Source organism: Rhincodon typus, chromosome 7 (assembly GCF_021869965.1).
Source record: "Rhincodon typus isolate 14 chromosome 7, sRhiTyp1.1, whole genome shotgun sequence".
Classification (NCBI taxonomy): domain Eukaryota; kingdom Metazoa; phylum Chordata; class Chondrichthyes; order Orectolobiformes; family Rhincodontidae; genus Rhincodon; species Rhincodon typus.
This window is the reverse complement of record NC_063338.1, coordinates 13161576-13183536: the sequence shown is the minus strand read 5'-3', so window position 1 is coordinate 13183536 and position 21961 is coordinate 13161576. Positions and strand designations below refer to the sequence as shown.

The 21961-nt window shown below is 43.3% G+C and overlaps 1 protein-coding gene across 1 annotated transcript in view; it reads right to left on the bottom strand.

Moving 5' to 3' along the window:
- Positions 1-966: 966 nt before the first annotated feature.
- The window catches only part of si:dkey-69o16.5 (Alpha-aspartyl dipeptidase-like), a 34707-nt gene continuing 13712 nt past the window's right edge, over positions 967-21961 (bottom strand). The window contains exons 4-9 of the mRNA XM_020528014.2: positions 21445-21519; positions 17917-17996; positions 16048-16221; positions 11110-11169; positions 9685-9767; positions 967-1171 (exon numbers count right to left, since the gene is read on the bottom strand). Of these exons, the coding sequence (XP_020383603.1) occupies positions 1105-1171; positions 9685-9767; positions 11110-11169; positions 16048-16221; positions 17917-17996; positions 21445-21519 (539 nt within the window). The 3' untranslated portion in view covers positions 967-1104. The remainder of the gene's footprint in view (positions 1172-9684; positions 9768-11109; positions 11170-16047; positions 16222-17916; positions 17997-21444; positions 21520-21961) is intronic.

The window sequence follows — 21961 nt, the reverse complement described above, 5'->3', positions numbered from 1 at the left end:
ACATTAATCCAAGGGCCCCCTCTGCCTTCTTAAGTGGATGTATGAAATTGAATGGCTACAATTAGATGGAGAGCAGAGGACAGTAGTTCGTCCCAAACATGTCCTGGCATCGGTTATTTATCACTCCATCAGGCAACTTAGTCACCATCACATTGCCGTCTCTGGCAGCCTACTGTATGCAAACTGGCTGCTGCGTTTACACTACAACGACTACACTTCACAGGCAATGAAATGTCCTGAGGCCACTCCAAGGTCAAGGTTTGTGTGTGCACGCGCGCTATTGGATGTGTGTGTGTGTGTGTGTATTTGAAGCTCAGTCTTCATTAGAGAGAGGAGCAGCAGCAGTTTTGCCGGGCATTATTGGACAGGTTAACAATCTCATTGCCCTGCAATTCAAAATTATATGGGAGCTCAATGTCATCATTGGCATCATTCAGATTGGCAAAAACAGTATTGAGGTAACACCGTCAAACATTACATAACGGCCTTGTACACCATGGACCCTCAAGCTCCAGAGGACAATAACCTACAATTGCCTCTGCTCTGATTGGCTGGAGAGTCCCCTTGGCACCTCCTTCTCATCACACCGGTCAAGCACGTCAATAACAAAGGAACAGAAGTTGACCACTCATTATTGGGGTCCGTGAGACTTTAACCACCAGATGCATTGAGCTTTTGTTCACTGAGGATATCAGGAAGACTAACTGTAAGGTGCACCCCCAGGCATTCAGAGCTGGTTTCCACTTCCTCTCTCCATCAATCCTCGTCCATGCTCAAATCTACCTCTCCTACTCTGTAATGTCCTGGGCTGCTTGTGGGCATTCCTGAGATTGGGAATGAAAGGAGAGGATGTGGAGTGCAGTCATCACAACAATGATGCTTAATATGGTCTAGCTGCCCATAAATGACCAAACTGGTCAAGCCCCAGATACACACACCATGATGAAACATTACGCGACACATGAGTCTGATTAGGATCTGTTTATTTTCATTAGCTAGGGCCTTGTGTGTTAACAACTCTACTCAAAATTTATATTATTTCATTGGTTTTATTCATGCAACACTATTTCCCATATTGTATTTGGATTCCCATTAACAGTTCAGTCAGTGAGAATCGGTCAGAAGGAAGCTGAAGTCTGTTCCAGAGTCAAGCTCAGTGGCTTTCTCCCCCCTAAGAAATGAGAACACAATTGTAGTTAGTGCCTTACGAGTCAGTTGCATTTTCCCATGCTAATTACCAACTGTATCAGTTAGGATTTCCCCTTCACTATCTACTTTTCATTGAAACATTTACCGTGAGGGGAAGTTAGATTGGATGCCTTGGTGTTAGATATCATGAAATAATTCAAGAATTTGAATTATTCAGACCAGAGTTCAATCTGCATGCTAGCTGTGGTTCAGTGACTAAGTGCTCCAGCCTCTGAGTCAAAATGCTTTATGTTCAAATCCCACTCCAAAGACTTAGGCACAAAAGTCTAGGATGGCAGTTTAATGAAGCTTCCCTGTCCAGTATTCACCTTTCATCCTCATCAACGTGAAATCAAATTATCTGGTTGTTAAAACATTGCTGTTTGTGGGAGCTTGCTGTGCCTAAATTGGCCATTGCATGTTCTTACATTGCAATGACACCGCCAAATATTTCATTGTCTCAAACTGCTTTGGGTGTCCATAAAATCATAAGATATTGGAGCAGAATTAGGCCATTCAGTCCATCAAATCTGTTCCACTATTCAATCATGGCTAATATGTTTCTAAACCCCATTCTTCTGCATTCTCCCTGTGACCCTTCAACACCTTACTAATCAATAACCCATCTACCTCTGTAATAAAAACACTCAATAACGTGGCCTCCACAGCCTTCTGTGACAGTGAGTTCCACAGAGTCACCAATCTCTGGCTGAAGAAATTCCTCCTCATCTCAGTTCTGAAGAATTGTTCCTTCACTCTGAGGCTGTCCCCTCAGGTCCTTGTCTCTCCAATAGTTGGATCATCTTCACTTTCAATGAGATGCCCTTCTCAGCCTACCAAACTCCACTGAGCACAGATCTAGAATCATCAACTGTTGTTCCTATGACAAGCTCTGTGAATTCGCTCTGGAACCCCTCCAATGCCAGCATATCCTTCCTTAGATATGGGGCCTAAAACTGCTCACAATATCCAAACATGGTCTGACCAGATTCTTATACAGCCACAGCAGTACATTCCCACTCTTGTATTCTAGCCCTCTTAACGTGAATGAGGTTGCTTTTGCCTTCCTAGCTGCCAGCTTAACTTGCATGTTAACTTTAAGAGAATCCTGAACTAGGACTCCCAAGTCCCTTTACACTTCAAATTTCCAAAGCCTTTCCCCATTTGGAAAATGGTCTACACCTCAACTCTTCCTACCAAATTGCATAATCTCACACTTTCCCACATTGTATTCCATCTGCCACTTATTTGTCCACTCTCCCAACCTGTACAAGTCCTTCTGCAGCCTCCCTGCTTCCTCAACACTACCTGTCCCTCCACCTATCTTTGTGTCATCTGCCCTCAGTTCCTTCATCCAGATCATTATTGTATGACGTGAACAGTTGTTGTCCTAACAGTGACCCCTGCAAAACTCCACTAGTCACTGGCTACCATCCTGAAAAAGAGCCCTTTATCCCCATTCTCTGCCTTCTGCCAGTCAGTCAATCCTCTATCCATGCCAATACCTTGCAATTAACATTATGGGCACTTATTTTATTTAGCAGCCTCCTGTGCAGCACTTTGTTGAAGGCCTTCTGGAAATCTAACCAGATGATATCCACTGACTCTCCTTTGTCTAACTCCTCAAAGAATTCTAATAGATTTGTCAGGCATGATCTCTCCTTGACGAAGCAATGCTGACTCAGCCCTTTTTTACCATGCACCTCCAAGTACTCCACAATCTCATTCTTAATAATAGACTCTAAAACCTTACCAACAACTAAGGTCAGGCTAACTGACCTATAATTTCCTGTCTTCTGCCTCCCTCCCTTCTTAAATGGGGGTGGTACATTAGACATTTTCCAGTCCTCTGGGACCCTCCCTGACTCCATTGATTCCTGAAAGATCACCTTCAATGCCTCCACAATCTCCTCAGGTGTAGTCCAACTGGTCTGGGTAATTTGTCCAACTTGAGACCTTGCAGCTTCTCCAGCAGTTTCTCCTAAGTGTTTCCGCTTCACTATCTACTTTTCATTCACTACTGCCCCCGATTCTCTTGAAGTTCTGGTATGCTACTGGTGTCTTCCACTACAAGGACTGATGCAAAATACCTTTTTTCGAGAGGCTGTGACTTAACACATGTTCCACCCATTTGTAAGGATTTATGGTCCTGGGTTACTAGATTATGGCACAATGGCAATGCAATGCAGAGGGTTCAGTGCTATCACCTGCAGTAAAGGAGGAGAGGAAATGAACACCAATAATGTGCAACTTGTAGACTGAATCTTGAGAAGCTTAATGGTGATCTACAAATGCAAGTCTTCATGGATCAAATTTCTCTGAAGGAATAAGACTGCAATGTTATATTGTTCTAAAGTGTAACATTGACAATTTAAGGCTGTTGACGATAACCCATTCTCACTGACTGCTGTAAACCCTTACAAAGATGCAGAAGTTACGCTAAATCACAGCTTACTGACGAAAGGTTACCAAACACATTGAACAAGGGAAAGGTTTATTGCTTGTGGTTTCTAACTAGTCATTTGTGATTCACATATTGTCGGTAGTGTACTGGCAATTTGGAGAACGAGCAAAGCAATGCATCAGTAAAGGCCGATTTCACCATGCTTAATGATGAATTGCAGTGCTTCATATAATCTTAAGGGCAGAACTCACGGACACTCTGTTATTGTGTTTGCATGGGTTTTGTTGGCCAATGCTGCAATGATTGATAAGGTTCTATAATCAAATTGCTCAAGATTGATTGTCAAGATTAGCCAGCTATCTCATTGCAGCATGTCACTACCAAGGTGAACAGAGTGTGAACAAGATAGACTTTGGTCTTTTTACATCTAGCAATAGTCAAATGGTAGATAGACCTTAGGGTTAGGGTAAAAGTTCGGCACAACATTAAATGGTGCACTTTGGAACATAGAAGTGTATCATTTGCCTTTGCTCTTATCTTCCTCCTCTCCCATATCACCAAAAACCTAACGGACACTTGTGCATTCCTGTCTCCTCCGATAACCTGCTAATCCAGTAGAAAGTATTTGAAGAATTAGGATGAAAGTAGCACACCTATTTTAACTTTAATTTTGAATCTCCTCCTTGCTTTGTCACCTTCACTTTATAGCCTGGATGGACTAGATAGCGAGAAATTTTCATTGGCAGGAATAACAGGAAATAGATTGAGAATGATTGGTCCTGGAACCAGAGGAGGGACGAGGACTGGCCTTTCCCCTAACAAGCTGGATTGAACTGTCTGGAAGGATGGTGGAAGCTGATTCGACAAGACTTTTCAAAAGGGGTTTGATTAAATACTTAAATACTTACAAAGCTTTGGGAACTACCCTCTCTGGCAATGCATTCCATGCCCCTACCACTCTCTGAGTAAAGAACCTACCTCTGACGTTTCCCCTGTATCTACCTTCACTCACTTTAAAACTATGCCACCTTGTAATAGCTACCTCCACCCTAGGAAAAAGTCTCCGGCTGTCTATCTATACCTCTGATCATTTTGTACACCTCTATCAAGTCACCTCTCATCCTTCGTCGTTCTGAAGAGAAAAGCCCTAGCTCTCTCAACCTTTCCTCGTAAGACCTTCCCTCCATTCCAGGCAACATCCTGGTAAATCTCCTCTGCACCTTTTCCAACACTTCCACATCTTTCCTGTAATGAGGTGACCAGAACTGGATACAAATCTCCAGATGTGGCCAAACCAGGCTTTTGTATAGCTGGAGCATAACTTCACGGCTCTTGAACTCGATCCCTCTATTAATGAAAGTTAACACACCATATGCCTTCTTAACAACTCTATCCACCTGGGTGGCAGCTTTCAGGGAACTGTGGACATGAATCCCAAGATCCCTCTGCTCCTCCACACTGCCAAGAATCTTTCCGTTAACCCTGTATTCTGCTTTCAAGTTTGTCCTTCCAAAATGAATCACCTCACACTTTTCAGGGTTAAACTCCACCTGCCACTTCTCAGCCCAGCTCTGCATCCTATCAATGTCCCTTTGTAACCTAGAACAGCCCTCTGTACTGTCCACAACGCAACCCACCTTCGTATCATCCGCGAACTTACTAATCCACCCTTCCACTCCTTCATCCAAATCATTTACAAAAATCACAAATAGAAGAGGACCCAGGACAGATCCTTGTGGTACACCACTCGGAACTGAGAACCATGTTGGATATTTTCCATCCACTACCACCCTTTGTCTTCTAAGGGTCAGCCAATTCTGAATCCAATCTTCCACATTTCCCTCTATCCCATGCCTCCTTACCTTCTGCATGAGCCTACCATGGGGAACCTTATCAAACGCTTACTTAAATCCATGTATACCACATCCACTGCTCTACCTTCATCCACATGTTTGGTCACCTCTTCAAAGAATTCAATAAGGTTTGTGAAGCATGATCTACCCCTCATAAATCCATGCTGACTATCACGAATCAAACTGTGCCTTTCCAAGTGATCATAAAGCCTATCTCTCAGACCCCTTTCCAGTAATTTTCCCACCACTGATGTAAGACTAACTGGCCTGTAATTTCCGGGGTTATCCCTTTTCCCTTTTTTGAACAAGGGAATGATGTTTGCCTCTCTTCAATTTTCCAGCATTATACCCGTGGACAGTGAGGACGAAAAGATCATCGCCCAAGGCCCTGCGATCTTTTCCCTCACTTCCGATAGAATCCTTGGATAAATCCCATCAGGCCCGGGGGACTTATCTATCTTCAAGTTCTTCAAAATTCCTAGTACATCTTCCTTACTAATATCGACCTCCTCTAGCCTACCAGCCTGTTTCACACTGTCCTCCTCTACAACTAGGTCCCTCTCAGTTGTGAATACCGAAGAAAAGTATTCATTAAGGACCTCTCCTATCTCTTTAGGCTCCGTGCACAAATTCCCTTTACAATCCTTGATCGGCCCTACCCTTTCTCTGGCCATTCTCTTATTCCTCACGTACATGTAAAAAGCCTTGGAGTTTTCCTTGATCCTATCTGCCAAGGTTTTCTCATGCACCCTTATAGCTCTCCTAAGCCCTTTCTTCAGCTCCTTCCTGGATAACTTGTATCCCTCTAGAGCCTTTTCCGTTCCTTGGTTCCGAAACATTTCATAAGCCTCCTTCTTCCTCTTAACCAGTCGTTCGACCACTCTTGAGAACCAATGCTCCCTCACTCGACCGCATCTTCCCTGCCTGCTAGGGACAAACATATCGAGCACATGCAGTATGCATTCCTTAAACAATCTCCACATTTCAATAGTGCTCTTCCCTGACAGCATCTGTTCCCAATTTATGTTACCCAGTTCTTGTCTAACAAAATTGTAATTACCCTTCCCCCAATTATAAACCTTACCCTGCTGTATGTACCTATCCTTTTCCATGACTATTGTAAAAGTAACAGAGTTATGATCGCTACCCCCAAAATGCTCTCCTACCAACAGGCCTAACACTTGGCCTGGTTCATTGCCAAGCACCAAATCCAAAGTGGCGTCTCCTCGTGTTGGTCTATCTATATACTGTGTCAGGAACCCTTCCTGAACGCACTGGACAAAATCCACTCCATCTAAACTATTACAACTAAAATGTTTCCAATCAATATTTGGAAAGTTGAAGTCATCCATGACTACAACCCTGTGACTTCTGCACCTTTCCAGTATCTGCCTCCCAATCCGCTCCTCCACTTCTCTGCAACTATTAGGGGGTCTGTAAAAAAACCCCAAAAAAGTGACTGCTCCTTTCTTGTTCTGCACCTCAACCCAAACTGACTCTATAGACATATCATTCTCAAACTGCCTTTGAGGAGCTGCTATACTAGCCCTGACCAGCAATGCTACTCCCCACCTCTTTTTCCACCCTCCCTATTTCTTTTAAAGCATCTAAATCCCAGAACTTCCAATAACTATTCCTGTCCCTGAGTTACTCAAGTTTCTATAATGGCCACAACATCGTAGTTCCAAGTAGACCCATGCTCTAACTTCATCCGCTGATACTTCTAGCATTGAAGTATACACACCTCAAATCATCTCCGTGTCCACAATTACGCTCCATCGATCGCATTTCTTTATAAACAACCTCACTCCCTGTTGTGTCCGTTGGAAGGCTAAATACCTCATCCTCTGAATTATAAATCCGTTTCCCCACCCCCTGCCAATCTAGTTTAAACCATCCCGTATAGCTCGAGCAAACCTCCCTCCCAGGATTTTTGTGCCCTTCTGGTTCAGGTGCAACCCATCCTTACTGTACAGGTCCCACCTTCCCCAGAATGTGCTCCAATTATCCACATACTGGAAGCCCTCCCTCCTACACCAGCCCTGTAGCCATGTGTTTAGCTGCACTCTCTCCCTATTTCTTATCTTATTATCACGTGGCATTGGTAGTAATCCAGAGATAACTCCCTGTTTGTCCTGGACTTCAGCTTCCAACCTAACTCCCTGTACTTGTTTTTCACATTCTCTGTCCTTTTTCTACCTATGTCATTGGTGCCGATGTGTACCATGACTGCTGGTTGCTCACCCTCCCCTTTAAGGACCTTCAAGACACGATCCGAAACGTCACGGAGTCTGGCACCCAGGAGGCAACATACCATCCGTTCATCTCGTTCGCGTCCACAGAACCGCCTGTCTGTGCCTCTTACTATCGAATCCCCCCCTACAATTGCTCTCCTATTCTCCCCCCTTCCCTTCTGTGCCACAGGGTCAGGCTCAGTGCCAGAGACCTGTCCGCTATGGCCTTCCCCTGGTAGGTCATCCCCCCTCAAACAGTATCCAAAACGGTATACTTATTATCGAGGGGAACAGCCACAGGAGATCCCTGCACTGTCTGCCTATTCCCTTTCCCCTTCCTGACAGTCACCCAACTACCTTTTTCCTGTACCTTGGGTGTGACCACCTCCCTATAACTCCTCTCTATCACCCCCTCAGCCTCCCGAATGATCCAGAGTTCCTCCAGCTCCAGCTCCAGTTCCCTAACACGGTTTTTGAGGAGCTGGAGTTGGGTGCACTTCTCGCAGGTGAACTCAGAGGGGACACCAGCAGTGACCCTTACCTCCCACATCCTGCAAGAGGAGCAACGAGCCACAGTAGGCACAAAAGGGTTGAATAGCCTCGGAATTCAACCCCATTACTGTTGCTTCCCATCCCAACAGCTGAGTTGGTCACTTTTATAGTTGAGTATAGGATCTTAACAAGGCGGTTTTGATTCTCACCTTGCAGTCCTCCCCTTCAGCACTTCTCTGCCTCTCCGTACCCACTGGCACAGTCTAGGCAGACTGAAATGGTCACTTGAATGGCACATGAGATGCCAGCCTCTTCTCTGTGGAACTGGCAAGTGACCACATTTTCAGGAGGGAAGTGATAATGGCAGGAAGAAACCATGAATCAGATCGTACTGGAGGATGCCATTTGATTCATAATGCCCATGCCAGCTCTTTGAACTAATTTGTCCCACTTTTCCGGTCTTTCCCCATTGGCCTAGACAGCTTTCTGTTTCCCGTCTCCCTTATTGTACCTGTTTAGGCATTGCAATCCAGATCATAACTTGCCGAGAAAAGCAATCTTTTGTGTTCATGTTCTTTTGCTCACGATTTGGCAGATATTCATGGAGATGGTTCATCATTCTCAACAAATACATATTCCATTGAGAAAGAAAGGCACTAGAAGAAGGATACCCCAACGAGGCTGACTGAAGAAGTCAAATTGAAAGCAAATTGTAGATAGTTTAAGGGAAATGGGAAAAGTTTTAGAATCAGAAATTTTGGAAAATGTAAGATTGTTAATTTTGGTGAGAAGGATAGAAAAGCAGAATATTATTTACGCGGAGAAAGAGACCCCAATATGTTACATTGCATGGGAACTGGATGTCCTTATAAAAGAATCACAAAAAACATAAATGTACACATGTAATTAGGAAGGGCAAATGGAATGTTAGCCTTTTTTGCAAGGGAGATAGAGTGTTAAAGTAGGGATGTCTTGCTATAACTGCACTGGGCATTGATGACACCATATCTATACTTTGGGGTGGAGGGGGGGAAAGGTGAAGGGTGTGTCGTGATAGGGTGGATGCTAAGAGGATAGTTCCTCTCATGGGAGTATTTAGAACTAGGAGGCACACTTTAAAATTATAGGGTCTCCCCTTTTTGAGGAGGAATTTCTCCTCTCAGAGTGTTGTTAAACTTTGGCGTTCCCTCTACAGAGGGCAGAGAAAGCTAGGTCATTCAATATGCTGAAAGTTGTGTTAGAAAGTCAAAGATTCAGAAAGGAGGCAGGAAAGTGGAGTTAAGGCCACAAGCATATATGTGAAGGGACAACAGGGTTGAGGGACCAAATGGCCTGTTCTTACTTATTGTGTTCTTATAGCACACGCCTTGCTTCTGGTTATTGAAATTGCAGCCGACGATGTTTTATGCACCATCCCACCCTCGACTATCTCTCCAGGTAAATGATTAACTTGAAGGGGAGGGTCTTTTGAACACGAACAAGCTCACTGGGAGTTAAGGAGGACAACACTTACCGTACAAACAAGCGAGCACCGGTGGTTCCTAGCAGTGTGGCCTTGACACCTTCGACCAGGAGCATGGACCCTTCTCGCAAGCCCTGCCGTATCAACAGAAAAAGTCACGGTTCCACCTGAGTACTCACACAGCTTCACAGAGCTGAACCGAATGATTTTCCAGCCACTGTGTGCCCTGTGTTCATGCTCAAAGAATCCCTACAGTGTGGAAACAGACCATTTGGCCCAATAAGTCCACACTGCCCCTCCAAAGAGCATCCCACCCAGACCCACCCCACTACCCTTTGCCTGTAACCCTGCATTGCCCATGGCTAATCCACCCAACTTACGCACCCCTGGACACTATAGGCAATTTAGCATGGCCAGTCCATTTAACCTATACATCTTTGGACTGTGGGAGGAAACCGGAGCACCCGACAAAATCCCACACAGACACGGGGAGAACGTGCAAACTCCATGCAGATAGTAACCTGAGGGTGGAATTGAACCTGGGTCCCTGGCACTGTGAGGCAGCAGTGTTAACCACTGGGCCACAGGGCTGCCCTAATTCTATGATTCTAGGGATCCTATGATGAAATGAGGAAGACAACACAGTGCTTAATAGAGATCACTTCTATCTTATTTCATGAATGCATAATAAAAAAAATAATTTGCTAGCAACAGGGGAGACGATGACTTAGTGATATTATTGTTAATCCAGAGACCCAAGTAATGTCCTGGGGACCCAGGTTCAAATCCCACCACAGCAGATGGTGGAATTTGAATTCAGTAAAAAAAACCCTGGAATTAAGAGTCTAATGATGACATGAATCCATTGTCGATTATCAGAAAAAATCCATCTGGTTCACTAATTTCCTTCCTTCAGGGAAGGAAAATTACTTGGACTGATCTATACGTGACTCCAGACCCACAGCAATGTGGTTAACTCTGAACTGCAATCTGGGCAATTAGAAATGGTCAATAAATGCTGCCCTAGCCAGTGACGCCCTCATCCCATGAATGAATAAAAAAGATCTTTGTGACATACGTGGTTTTCGGTTCAATTGAAAACAGCAGTAATTCATCCTGTCCAAGGGGATTTGGGAATCCAATAACTTTTTTTTAAAAAAAACCACACAATCATATTGAACGGTGCAATAGTTCAATGGGCCAATATCTACTTCTGCTTGTGTTTCTTGTCTACCTGGCCTGATTTTCTTCTTTATTATCATGCAGTCCTTTTGATTCACAGGACAAGACAAGTGGTTGAACTTTCTTTGTTAACTTGTCCAGGTTCACTGTATGTTCCTCAGATGAAGGACACGCTAAACAGGGAATTTCAGACATGAACTGCTGCTGTGAGGTGTGAGCCATTGACTCACTTGATGACATTTAGAGTTCTCATCAAAATCCTGCAGCTCGTACTACATTAGTGAAAATACTCACCATGACTGGCGGTGTATCAGGTTCCTCGTGGTATTGTTCAATGCGCTTTTCCCGTGTCTCCTAATAAGCAGAGGGGAGATTTCTGTTAATGTGTGATCATTGTACAATCTTACACCACAGAAAGAGGCCACGCAGCCCACCATCTCTGTGCTAGTTGTTTGGAAGAACAATCTGACTATTCCCTCTCCCCTATTCCTTCCCCATAGTCCTGCAAACTTTAGGTTGGTATTTATCTAATTCCTCTTTGAAAATCACTGCTGAATCTATTCCCATGGACTTTCCCAGCAGTGCATTCAGGATCAGAGCTTTCTGTGTAGAAATAATTTCTCTTCTGCTGTTTATATTTGGGGCCTTTAGTTATCAACCTTCCTGCCAGCTTTTCCATCTCTACATCAGTAAAATGATTCACAATTTTAAACACCTCTGTTAAATCTCCCCTCCGTTCTTGGAACAACTCCAGCTTTCTTGGTCTCACTACATAACTGAGCTATTTCATCCTTAGTTTCAACCTGCATTTTCTCCACTATACATTTTCTCAAAAGCCTTACCATCTTTTAAAGTGTCACACTCAGATTTGGACACTGAAGTCTAATATCGGCTTTACCAGTTTTATAAAGGTTTTGCGCAATTTGGTTTTTTTTAATTCTATAAGCTCATTTATAAAGGTCCTGTTTAACCAACAGTTACTCACGTTGGACCACAATTACAAGCATCAGATTACCACAGTGTATGCATCAAGCTTTGAAGCATCCTTCCAAAAACAGTGTCTGCTTCTCAATACTTCTAACCAACCTGCTCAGACATGTTATGGCACTCATCTGGAGTAGGTGGAACTTGAAGGTATATACAGAGGCTCAGAGGTATACACAATACCTCTGCACCACAAAAGCCCTCAGGATATGGCTGATATACTGAGTATGGAGATAGTAGGAACTGCAGATGCTGGAGAATCTGAGATAACAAGGTGTAGAGCTGGATGAACACAGCAGGCCAAGCAGCATCAGAGGAGCAGGAAGGCTGACGTTTCGGGCCTAGACCCTTCTTCAGAAATGGGGGAGGGGAAGGGGGTTCTGAAATAAATAGGGAGAGAGGGAGAGGCGGATAGAAGATGGATAGAGGAGAAGATAGGTGGAGAGGAGACAGACAGGTCAAAGAGGCGGGGATGGAACCAGTAAAGGTGGGTGTAGGTGGGGAGGTAGGGAGGAGATAGGTCAGTCCAGGGAGGACGGACAGGTCAAGGGGGCGGAATGAGGTTAGTAGGTAGGAGATGGGGGTGGGGCTTGAGGTGGGAGGAGGGGATAGGTGGGAGGAAGGACAGGTTAGGGAGGTGGGGATGAGCTGGGCTGGTTTTGGGATGCGGTGGGGGAGGGCAGATTTTGAAGCGTGTGCTCCCATGAGGAGCTCGAACAGTTCATCCACTTCACCAACACCTTCCATCCCAACCTTAAGTTCACCTGGACCATCTCTGATACCTCTCTCTCCTTCCTGGACCTCTCTGTCTCCATCTCCGGCAACCACCTAGAAACCGATATCCATTTCAAGCCCACCGACTCCCACAGCTACCTAGAATACACCTCCTCCCACCCACCTTCCTGCAAAAATGCCATCCCCTATTCCCAATTCCTTTGTCTCCGCCGCATCTGCTCCCAGGATGAGGCATTCCACTCCCGTACATCTCAGATGTCCTCGTTTTTCAAGGACCGCAACTTCCCCCACTCAGTGGTCGAGAACGCCCTCGACCGTGTCTCCCGCATTTCCCGCAACTCATCCATCACACCCCCTCCCCGCAATAACAACCAAAACAGAATCTCCCTCAACCTCACGTACCACCCCACCAACCTCCGGATCCAATGCATCATCCTCCAACACTTCCGCCATCTGCAATCCAACCCCACCACCAAATATATTTTTCCCTCCCCACCCTTATCTGCTTTCTGGAGGGACCACTCTCTCCGTGACTCCCTTGTCCGCTCCACACTCCCCTCCAGCCCCACCACACCCGGCAATTTTCCCTGCAACCGCAGGAAGTGCTATACCTGCCCCTACACCTCCCCCCTCAGCACCATCCCAGGCCCCAAGAAGACTTTCCACATCAACCAGATGTTCACCTGCACATCTGCTAATGTGGTATACTGCATCCGCTGTTCCCGTTGTGGCCTCCTCTACATCGGGGAAACCAAACGGAGGCTTGGGGACCGCTTTGCAGCTCACCTACGCTTGGTTCGCACTAAACAACTGCACCTCCCAGTCACGAACCATTTCAACTCCCCCTCCCATTCCTCAGACGACATGTCCATCCTGGGCCTCCTGCAGTGCCACAACGATGCTACCCGAAGGTTGCAGGAACAGCAACTCATATTCCGCTTGGGAACCCTGCAGCCCAATGGTATCAATGTAGACTTCACAAGCTTCAAAATCTCCCCTCCCCCGACCACATCCCAAAACCAGCCCAGCTCGTCCCCGCCTCCCTAACCTGTCCTTCCTCCCACCTATCCCCTCCTCCCACCTCAAGCCCCATCCCCATCTCCTACCTACTGACCTCATCCCGCCCCCTTGACCTGTCCGTCCTCCCTGGACTGACCTATCTCCTCCCTACCTCCCCACCTACACTCACCTTTACTGGCTCCATCCCCGCCTCTTTGACCTGTCTGTCTCCTCTCCACCTATCTTCTCCTCTATCCATCTTCTATCCACCTCCCCCTCTCTCCCTATTTATTTCAGAACCCCCTTCCCCTCCCCCATTTCTGAAGAAGGGTCTCGGCCCGAAATGTCAGCTTTCCTGCTCCTCTGATGCTGCTTGGCCTGCTGTGTTCATCCAGCTCTACACCTTGTTATACTGAGTATGGAATGTGGCACTTCAAGCAGTAAAGATGAATGTAAATACGCAGAATCCTGTCATCTGGGAAGCACTGAAAAGATGAACAGAGCTTACACTGGAAGATAGCAAAGCTGAACTCTAGACGCTGAAGCTAGAAGAGGAATATTTTCATTATTTTACTCGATAAATCCAGGTGCAACAAACATTTGTGCTGGGAGATAATTAAGTAAATCACATTACACCCATCAAACAGCACCTAGCAAAGGACATGAGAAATGCACCAAACATGTATTAAATTTCAAGGCGAATTCAGGCTGAAATTTCCATCCTATTATAATTTTTCAATCGGAAAATAACATCGTGGACTGTTGACCTGCATTTGAGAAGTTGATATACATGTAGCTCCATAGAGCTGTTTTTATATCAATCAAAATTGTACACATGCAGTTAACATAACATCTAATCGTTTATAAATGTGACTCAAACACACTTTATGGACATACACTGAGAGCCAACTTCAACTATCTTTAAGGCACCATTACTGCCCACCAGTATCTCTTGCCTTCCGTTTCAGCAATTAACAAAATCCCCACAAAATGACAGTGGATTGGAACAATCCCCAACAGCCATTGTAATATAACAAGAATGCTTTGTCCGCTGTACAGTGTTATAGTTCAAATAACATGCTATTTCTACAATTTCTTTTAAAGTTGTTTTATATCATCCGTTTTCCTGTAATTATAATGGTTCAGTGATGTTTGCCCCGGGTACCAATTAACTTCCCAGTCAAACTGCATTTCAGCATTTTTAAAAAAAGATGAGCTGTCTAAACTGGTACAATTGAGTAAAAGCAAAATACTTCAGAGTCTGGAAATCTGAAACAAACACAGAAGTGCTGGCAAAACTCAGCAGGTCTGACAGCATCGATGGAGAGAGAAATGGAGTTAACAGTCTGAGTCTGACATGACTCTTCATCAGTTCTGAAACTTTTGTTTTGGTACAATCAAAAGTTTGACTGAAGAAATTTATTAGTAGAAAAGCAGTGGGTGAGGGCTTGGTTTCTACACTTAATATACGCTAAAAGGTCATTTCAGCTCCAAAAGAATATGAGAATCTTGAGTGCTAGGTTGATTTACACTCTGCAATCCATGCTAAGCTTCACACTCAGAATAGTAGAATAAAAATTTATTGCCACATGTAAATTTACACGAAAAATACAGCGAAAAGTTTTATAAGTTGCCCCAACATGGGTGCCGAGGTAGAGGTAGAGGGGCTCTTGAACAATGAAAGTGAATCTCTTACCCTTTTAAGTCTGCACCCACACAGCTTCGGTTCAATATATATTTACAATCACCTACAGTTAACTTGAGAATTTGGTCTGACCCTAAGGTGACCTACAACAAAAGCAAGCTTCTGGGTGGAGGCAGTTCTTGGAGCCCATCCAGTCCCATCTGACAACTCTGTAAGTTGTCATTCAACAGAATGCTTTGCTTGTACAATTGGGCAATTTGCCACATGTGAGCTGACTTGTTGAATGAATAATTTTTAAACGGGTTCTTGTCAGCTATTTAATTTGTAGTTGAGTCTCAGAAAATAAGTTGTACAGCTCATGTTTCTGCTAATTATTTCCGCTCGGAATGGCTTTCGCCTGGAACAGGCAAGATGAAAATGTTACAATGTATCTGCCTTTCTCCAGTTATTACATGTTATGCATCCCACCCCATCCCTCTGTCACCCACAGATTCATCATTGGCTGCCATTTCTATAGATGTCAAGAGAGTCCATCATTGAAACTCTCAGATTCTTTATCGCTTCACCTCTAACTGCTCTGTCAAGATCTTTCTTCAGAGCTCACCTCTTTGACCAAACACTGGGTCAAGCCCCCTTTTTGGTTCAGTTTCAAAATTTTGCCTATTTACACTCTCTGTGAAATAATTTGGGACAGTTTTTTTTATGTGAAGTGGTGACTGCAGAGCTCTCACTGTTGTTTGCAATCTATTGCTAAGGTATTTTGGAAATCTTTGTGTTCATCTAGATCAAACTATTTCCAAGCATTTCTGCACTCAGGACCTCTGCGCCACTTTGTATCACTTCAGATTGTGTCAATGCTTACCACTTACCCCCATGTGTTGATTGTTGGGATCTTCATCCAGGTAGTGAGGGTTAATGTTGAATGGGACCAGACCAATGGCTTTGAACGAAGGTGGGTAGACAATTGGCATATCATTGGTGGTGTTTATGCTGACAGTGGCTACGTTTGTCCCAGCACTTGACCCCAGATAAGGAATGCCGTCCTGCAATGTAAACCGTAAATTATCATTCTCAGAAAACTGCATCTTGCCTTAAAACGATTGCACCGCACAAACCAGATAAGGAATGCCGTCCTGCAATGTAAACCGTAAATTATCACTCTCAGAAAACTGCATCTTGCCTTAAAACGATTGCACCGCACAAACCAGATAAGGAATGCCGTCCTGCAATGTAAACCGTAAATTATCACTCTCCGAAAACTGCATCTTGCCTTAAAACGATTGCACTGCACAAACCAGCCCACCACCTGAGGCAGCCAGTGTACACTGAGTGACAGAATTTGCTTCTTACCTACAGAGAAGCTAACCCTGTGAGAGTTTGAGGTAGATGTGACTAATGACACTTATATGATATTGAGCTATGACCATGTCAGGCTACAGATACAAGACAGTACACAGAAAGCTATGTAAGATATGTGATCTTTAAAGAAGCATTTTCTGAGAAGGCAGCAACCATATTTTCTATTCAAAGTAACCAACTGCTGCCATGACATCATATTTGATCCTGAGGGATCCTGTTTATGATAACAGCATGTTTTAATTTGTCCATTTTGCATTGTAAAAATCAAAAGAACTGCGGATGCTGTAAATCAGGAACAAAAACAAAGTTGCTGGAAAAGCTCAGCAGGTCTGGCAGCATCTGTGGAGGAGAAAACAGAGTTAACGTTTCAGGTCCGGTGACCCTTCCTCAGAACTGTGTTAACTCTGTTTTCTCCTCCACAGATGCTGCCAGACCTGCTAAGCTTTTCCAGCAACTTCATTTTGCATTGTGTTGCACAACCAAGACTAGTCTCCAGGTGAAATATTATTAAAGGCACTGGGGGGGGTGGGAAAAGGTAACTGAACCAAGGCGCATAGGTTTAATTCAATCCTTATTTTACGTTTAAGATTATACATTTTGTCCTTGATTTTTAGAATAAATCCTCCTGTGCACACACATAACAGAAATTATGTACATAACTATGTAACACTGTAATTAGTCCCTCCTGCCTGTTGTAATACTGCAAATTCTCCAGTAGGGAATGTAATTACAGTTTCAGATACAATATAGGTACAATGCAAATGTAGCTATGGAAATTCAGCATAGAAAATTGACTGTCTGGCCTATACAGTTAGTTCTGCTATAACGTGTGTCCCATCAACGCAAATTGGCTATAATGCGCTAGATGAATTGGGGATCGCTATTTCTAAAATGTGCACTTGTGTTGGCTATAACGCAATTCCATCAGCGCACGGAGGAGTACATCAACATCACATGATCTCTTTGTGGGCTTTGTTGTGAATACGTACAATGTTAGCGCCGAAAGAATCCCCGCGCCAATATCATGTGATCATTTTGCAGGCTTTGTCATGAAGTGCTTCTTGTGAGAGGTACAGTACAACCTGCTCCCCCATCATCTTGACATTTTATTCAAGGTAAAGTGTTAAATTTACTCTTATTTCATTATTAGATGCGAATTAAAGATTTATTCAAAATGTGCTATCTTACGTGTTAGGCTTTTAAGTGATTTTTGAGCAATTTTGAGTGATTTTTCATTTGGCGGTCTGCCCTAACCCCGCTTTTGCCACTGGCCCTATTATTTCCATAGCGCGATTTTCTATAACACAATGTTGCACAGGAACGCAACTATCGTCTTATAGCAGAACTGACTGTAATAACTGACCTTCAGAGGGTCATACCTGGAAGACTCTCTTGCGTATCTCTGAAACCAGATTGTTGTCATACAGAGCTTTCAGAAGGCGAAAGGTGTTCCCACCACCTGGAGTAGAAAACGTTAGAGTGAGTAAAAGATGAGATCCACCAAGCAGTGGCTATCCAGGTCGAAAGTACTAAACAGGAGCCAAAAAGATGCATGAATGTCTGATCATGTGTGGGACTGAAGCAAAATGTGGATATTGATCAGATTGACTCATTGAATATCATTGAATATCATCTGTCGATTAGATGCGGTCTATCCCGGCTCTACATATCCCACATCCAATGCTGGCATCATTCCTATTGACGCTGATTATTGAATGAAACATGTTGTAAAGAATAGAAGATGCAGCTGTTCTGAAAGGTACATACATTAACACATATGTCCCTCGTGAACAACACATGCTTGGGGGAAAGTTCACAGATTGATCACAGATTCCCGACAAGGAACAGGAATATGGAAAGCTGAAAATACTCAATTCATTTGCAGCTTTCTTTAGGTATCTCTGCACCAAGATTGTTTCAATGTCTTATATACCGAGATAGTCATACTGACTTAGGTTGTAAAATTGACTACAGTGCACCAGCTTAAACTGCAGCACTTTGAGATGTAAGGCATAGTAAAGCTGGAACCAACACCTGAAGAAAAAACATTTTTAAAAGTCTTTATGGCTTAAGGGAAAAATTCACTTTGAGCAATGATTTGTGTAGTAAATTGGCTAAAGGTGAAGATAGTGTTTGAATGTAAAAAATATTTTTTGAGTGTTTTACTTATTTCCTTACAAAATGCTTCTTTTGCTACACAGGGAAAGCTCAGATCTGTCGCTGCTTTTACCAAAATGGAATCAGACACAGGAAACTCGCACAAAATTTGCTGCGAAAGTGAGACATTAAAAGCAAAAGATGTGCGGATATGCAGTTTTTAATATTTAACTGACTAAAAGTGATGATTACACGATGATTTTCCAAACACGTAATGCAGTTTATCCATAAAAATCGATTTAGAATTTAAGTGGGTTTTATACATGGTAACAGACAACACTCAAGATGCTTGACACCATCCAGGACAAAACAGCCTGTCTGAATGGCACCACATCCATTCCCTCCACCACCAACACTCAGTAGCAGCAGTGCATACCACCTACAAGGTGCACTTCAGAAATTCATCAAGGGTCCTCAGACAGCACCTTCCAAACTCATGACCACTTCCATCTAGAAGGATAAGGGCAACAGATACACCACCATCTGCAAAGTTTCCCTCCAAGCCACTCACCATTCTGACTTGGAGCCATATCACTGTTCCTTCAGGGCCGGCGAGTCAAAATCCTGGAATTCCCTGCCTAAGGGCATTGTGAGTCTATCTACAGCACATGGATTGCAGAAGTTCAAGCAGGCAGCTCACCACCACCTTCTCCAGGGTAACTAGGGACAGGCAATAAATGCTGGTCCAGCCAGGAATGCCCACATCCCATGAGTGAATAAAGTCTTTTTTTTGCAGCTAGACAGTAAGCCTCCTGTTTGTGAACAATTATTTTGCCTGAGCAAAGGTTTGAGTCCTTTCAAACACTGCACAGATTGGAGAGACATGAACATAATGATAATGTCACTGAATTTTTGTCATGTAGAGGCCCCGGCTGATGAGCTGGGGACATGGGCTCAAGTTCCTTTGCAGCTGATAGAATTTAATTAATGAATCTGTAATGTGAAACTAGCCTCAGAAACTACCATGGATTTTCCCAACTGTTTAACCAATGGTCTTTAGGCAACAGCCATCAGCTGGCCTACATGTGACACAACACACAACAATGTGGTTTACTCTGAAAGTGGGAAGACATTCTGTTCAAGGATGGGCAGCAAATGCTGGCCTTGACCCATAAAAGGGAAAAAAAAGCATCACTTGCAACTGGCCTATCGTGTCCACAGGAATAATAGAGTTTTGACTACAGCATTGCAAATTCAAGGTATACATTATATTGGAGGACAACTAATATTTTAATGTTTATGACCAGAAGTTATTAATCCAATATTGTGAGGAAGTGTTATCTCATTATTGTGCAATTCATCACTTTGCCAAAATAAAGAGCAATTAAGGAAGAATGTATCAAATGACTGAATGGTACAAATGACCCCATTTGGCCCATTGTGTCCTTGCTAGCACTTTGATGGAACTTAACTATTAGAGTCATCTCTCTGTGGGGATGAAATATGTTGAAACTTTTCCCATTTATGCTATGTCTGGTCCACCAGGAGGAAATTAAACTCAAATGGGTGGGAGCTTTCTTTCTGATTCCACTTTCTTAACTTTATAGTTACTGGCCCAATGAAAGGATAAAGTTTGCTGCTGACCTTGAAGAAAGCTGTTACCAAGAATATAGAGAGATCTCTGGCATCTGTTGTCCCCATTTACAATTCCAATTTCATTTTGGCACTTCTTCCCCACTGTTACCAGATTTATGGACGAACTTCTCATATATTAGAGTTTATCTTTCTCAACACCTTCTCTGTAGCTGTAACACCATATTCTGCATTCTGTTCTATTCTGATGTACTTACCTAGGATATGATTTGTCTGGTTAGCACACAAAACAATACTTTTCACTGTACTGTCAGGACATGTGACATTTAACAAATCAAATCAAATCAAATCAAAAGCCAATGAAAAAGTCTGGCATACTGCAATAAAGGAAATAAAAAGTACTAAAATTAAACAAAGAATTGTGGATTCTGGAAATCTGAAACAAAATTCTGAAGAATGGTCACTGGACTCAAAAGGTCAACACTGCTTTCTCTCCACAGTTGCTGTCAGATCTGCTGCGTTTCTCCAGCAATTTCTGTTTTTGTTTCAGGAAGTATAAAGTCCTGATTATCGCTCTTTTTTCAAACTAGAATAAATATTGGGATGTGCATACGAGATGAAGGTGGAAGTTGAGAATTATGAAAGAAGATAACCGTTGAAAAACATCTTTTTTCTTTCATCATAGAATGGAAGGAAAAATACTCCTGACTTCTGAAATCAGGCTTTTCAGGGTTAGAGAGGTTCTTAAGATACTCCTCATTTGACAAAGCCTAATTTTTTCAATGGTTTATAAAGCAAAATAATGTGTTAAATATTGAACTATGCACCAATATGCAAATTTTGTGCTGATCTTGTTTGCAAAGTCTGCAACAAAGCACCAGGAGGAAGAGGAGGATATCACTGGCAGGCACTTGCATGTTTCCGTATTTAACTGTACATGTGTAGACACTAAATGTTGTAGTCAATTTTATACACTAACAAGAGAGAATGCTGTCAGTTCTGTCAGCAACTGCAAATTCCAGCTCAGTGCCTATGTAAATTATTCCATTAAGCTATTCCACAATTAACTCTCAAAACACATCTGCTTTATAGCTTTGCCCATGAAGTGTGTCATGCCTCCACATTCCCTTTAACGAAAGCGGAAGGACCACTTTATTGACTGATTGATGATTAATTACATCTATGCTCGACCCAGTCAGATGTTTACAGATTCTCACCCACAAAGATTCCTTGTGCTTTTTGTACTGCCACCACAGGATCTGTAGCCTCGTGAATACTGTCCAATCCATAACCTGAGGAGGAAAGATGCAGATTTATAGAGGAATGAATGGCAAATAAAACAGTGTTGTCTGCACTGTTGGGAAGACAAAAGCCAAATGTTGTTGTCCACTAACTTGATTGCCTACACTTTCCACATCTGATTGTGAGCATGAGCTGCAAGTTTATGTGAGGTACTTTACTTGAGGGGCATGTTGGATTTTGGGGGGTTACCCAACTTACGCATTTGATGATTTCGAAGTAATTTTCTGATAGTCTATTGACTATATAAAGAAGCAACAGTTTAGATATGATACAGTAGTTAATTAGAAGAAGGAAATATAGAATCGTGCCAATTGAGGATGGTTCACTGATACCAGAGGACAAACAGGCTGTCAACGTAGTAAAAAAGGTGTAGAGCTGGATGAAAACAGCAGGCCAAGCAGCATCAGAGGAGCAGAAAGGCTGACGTTTCGG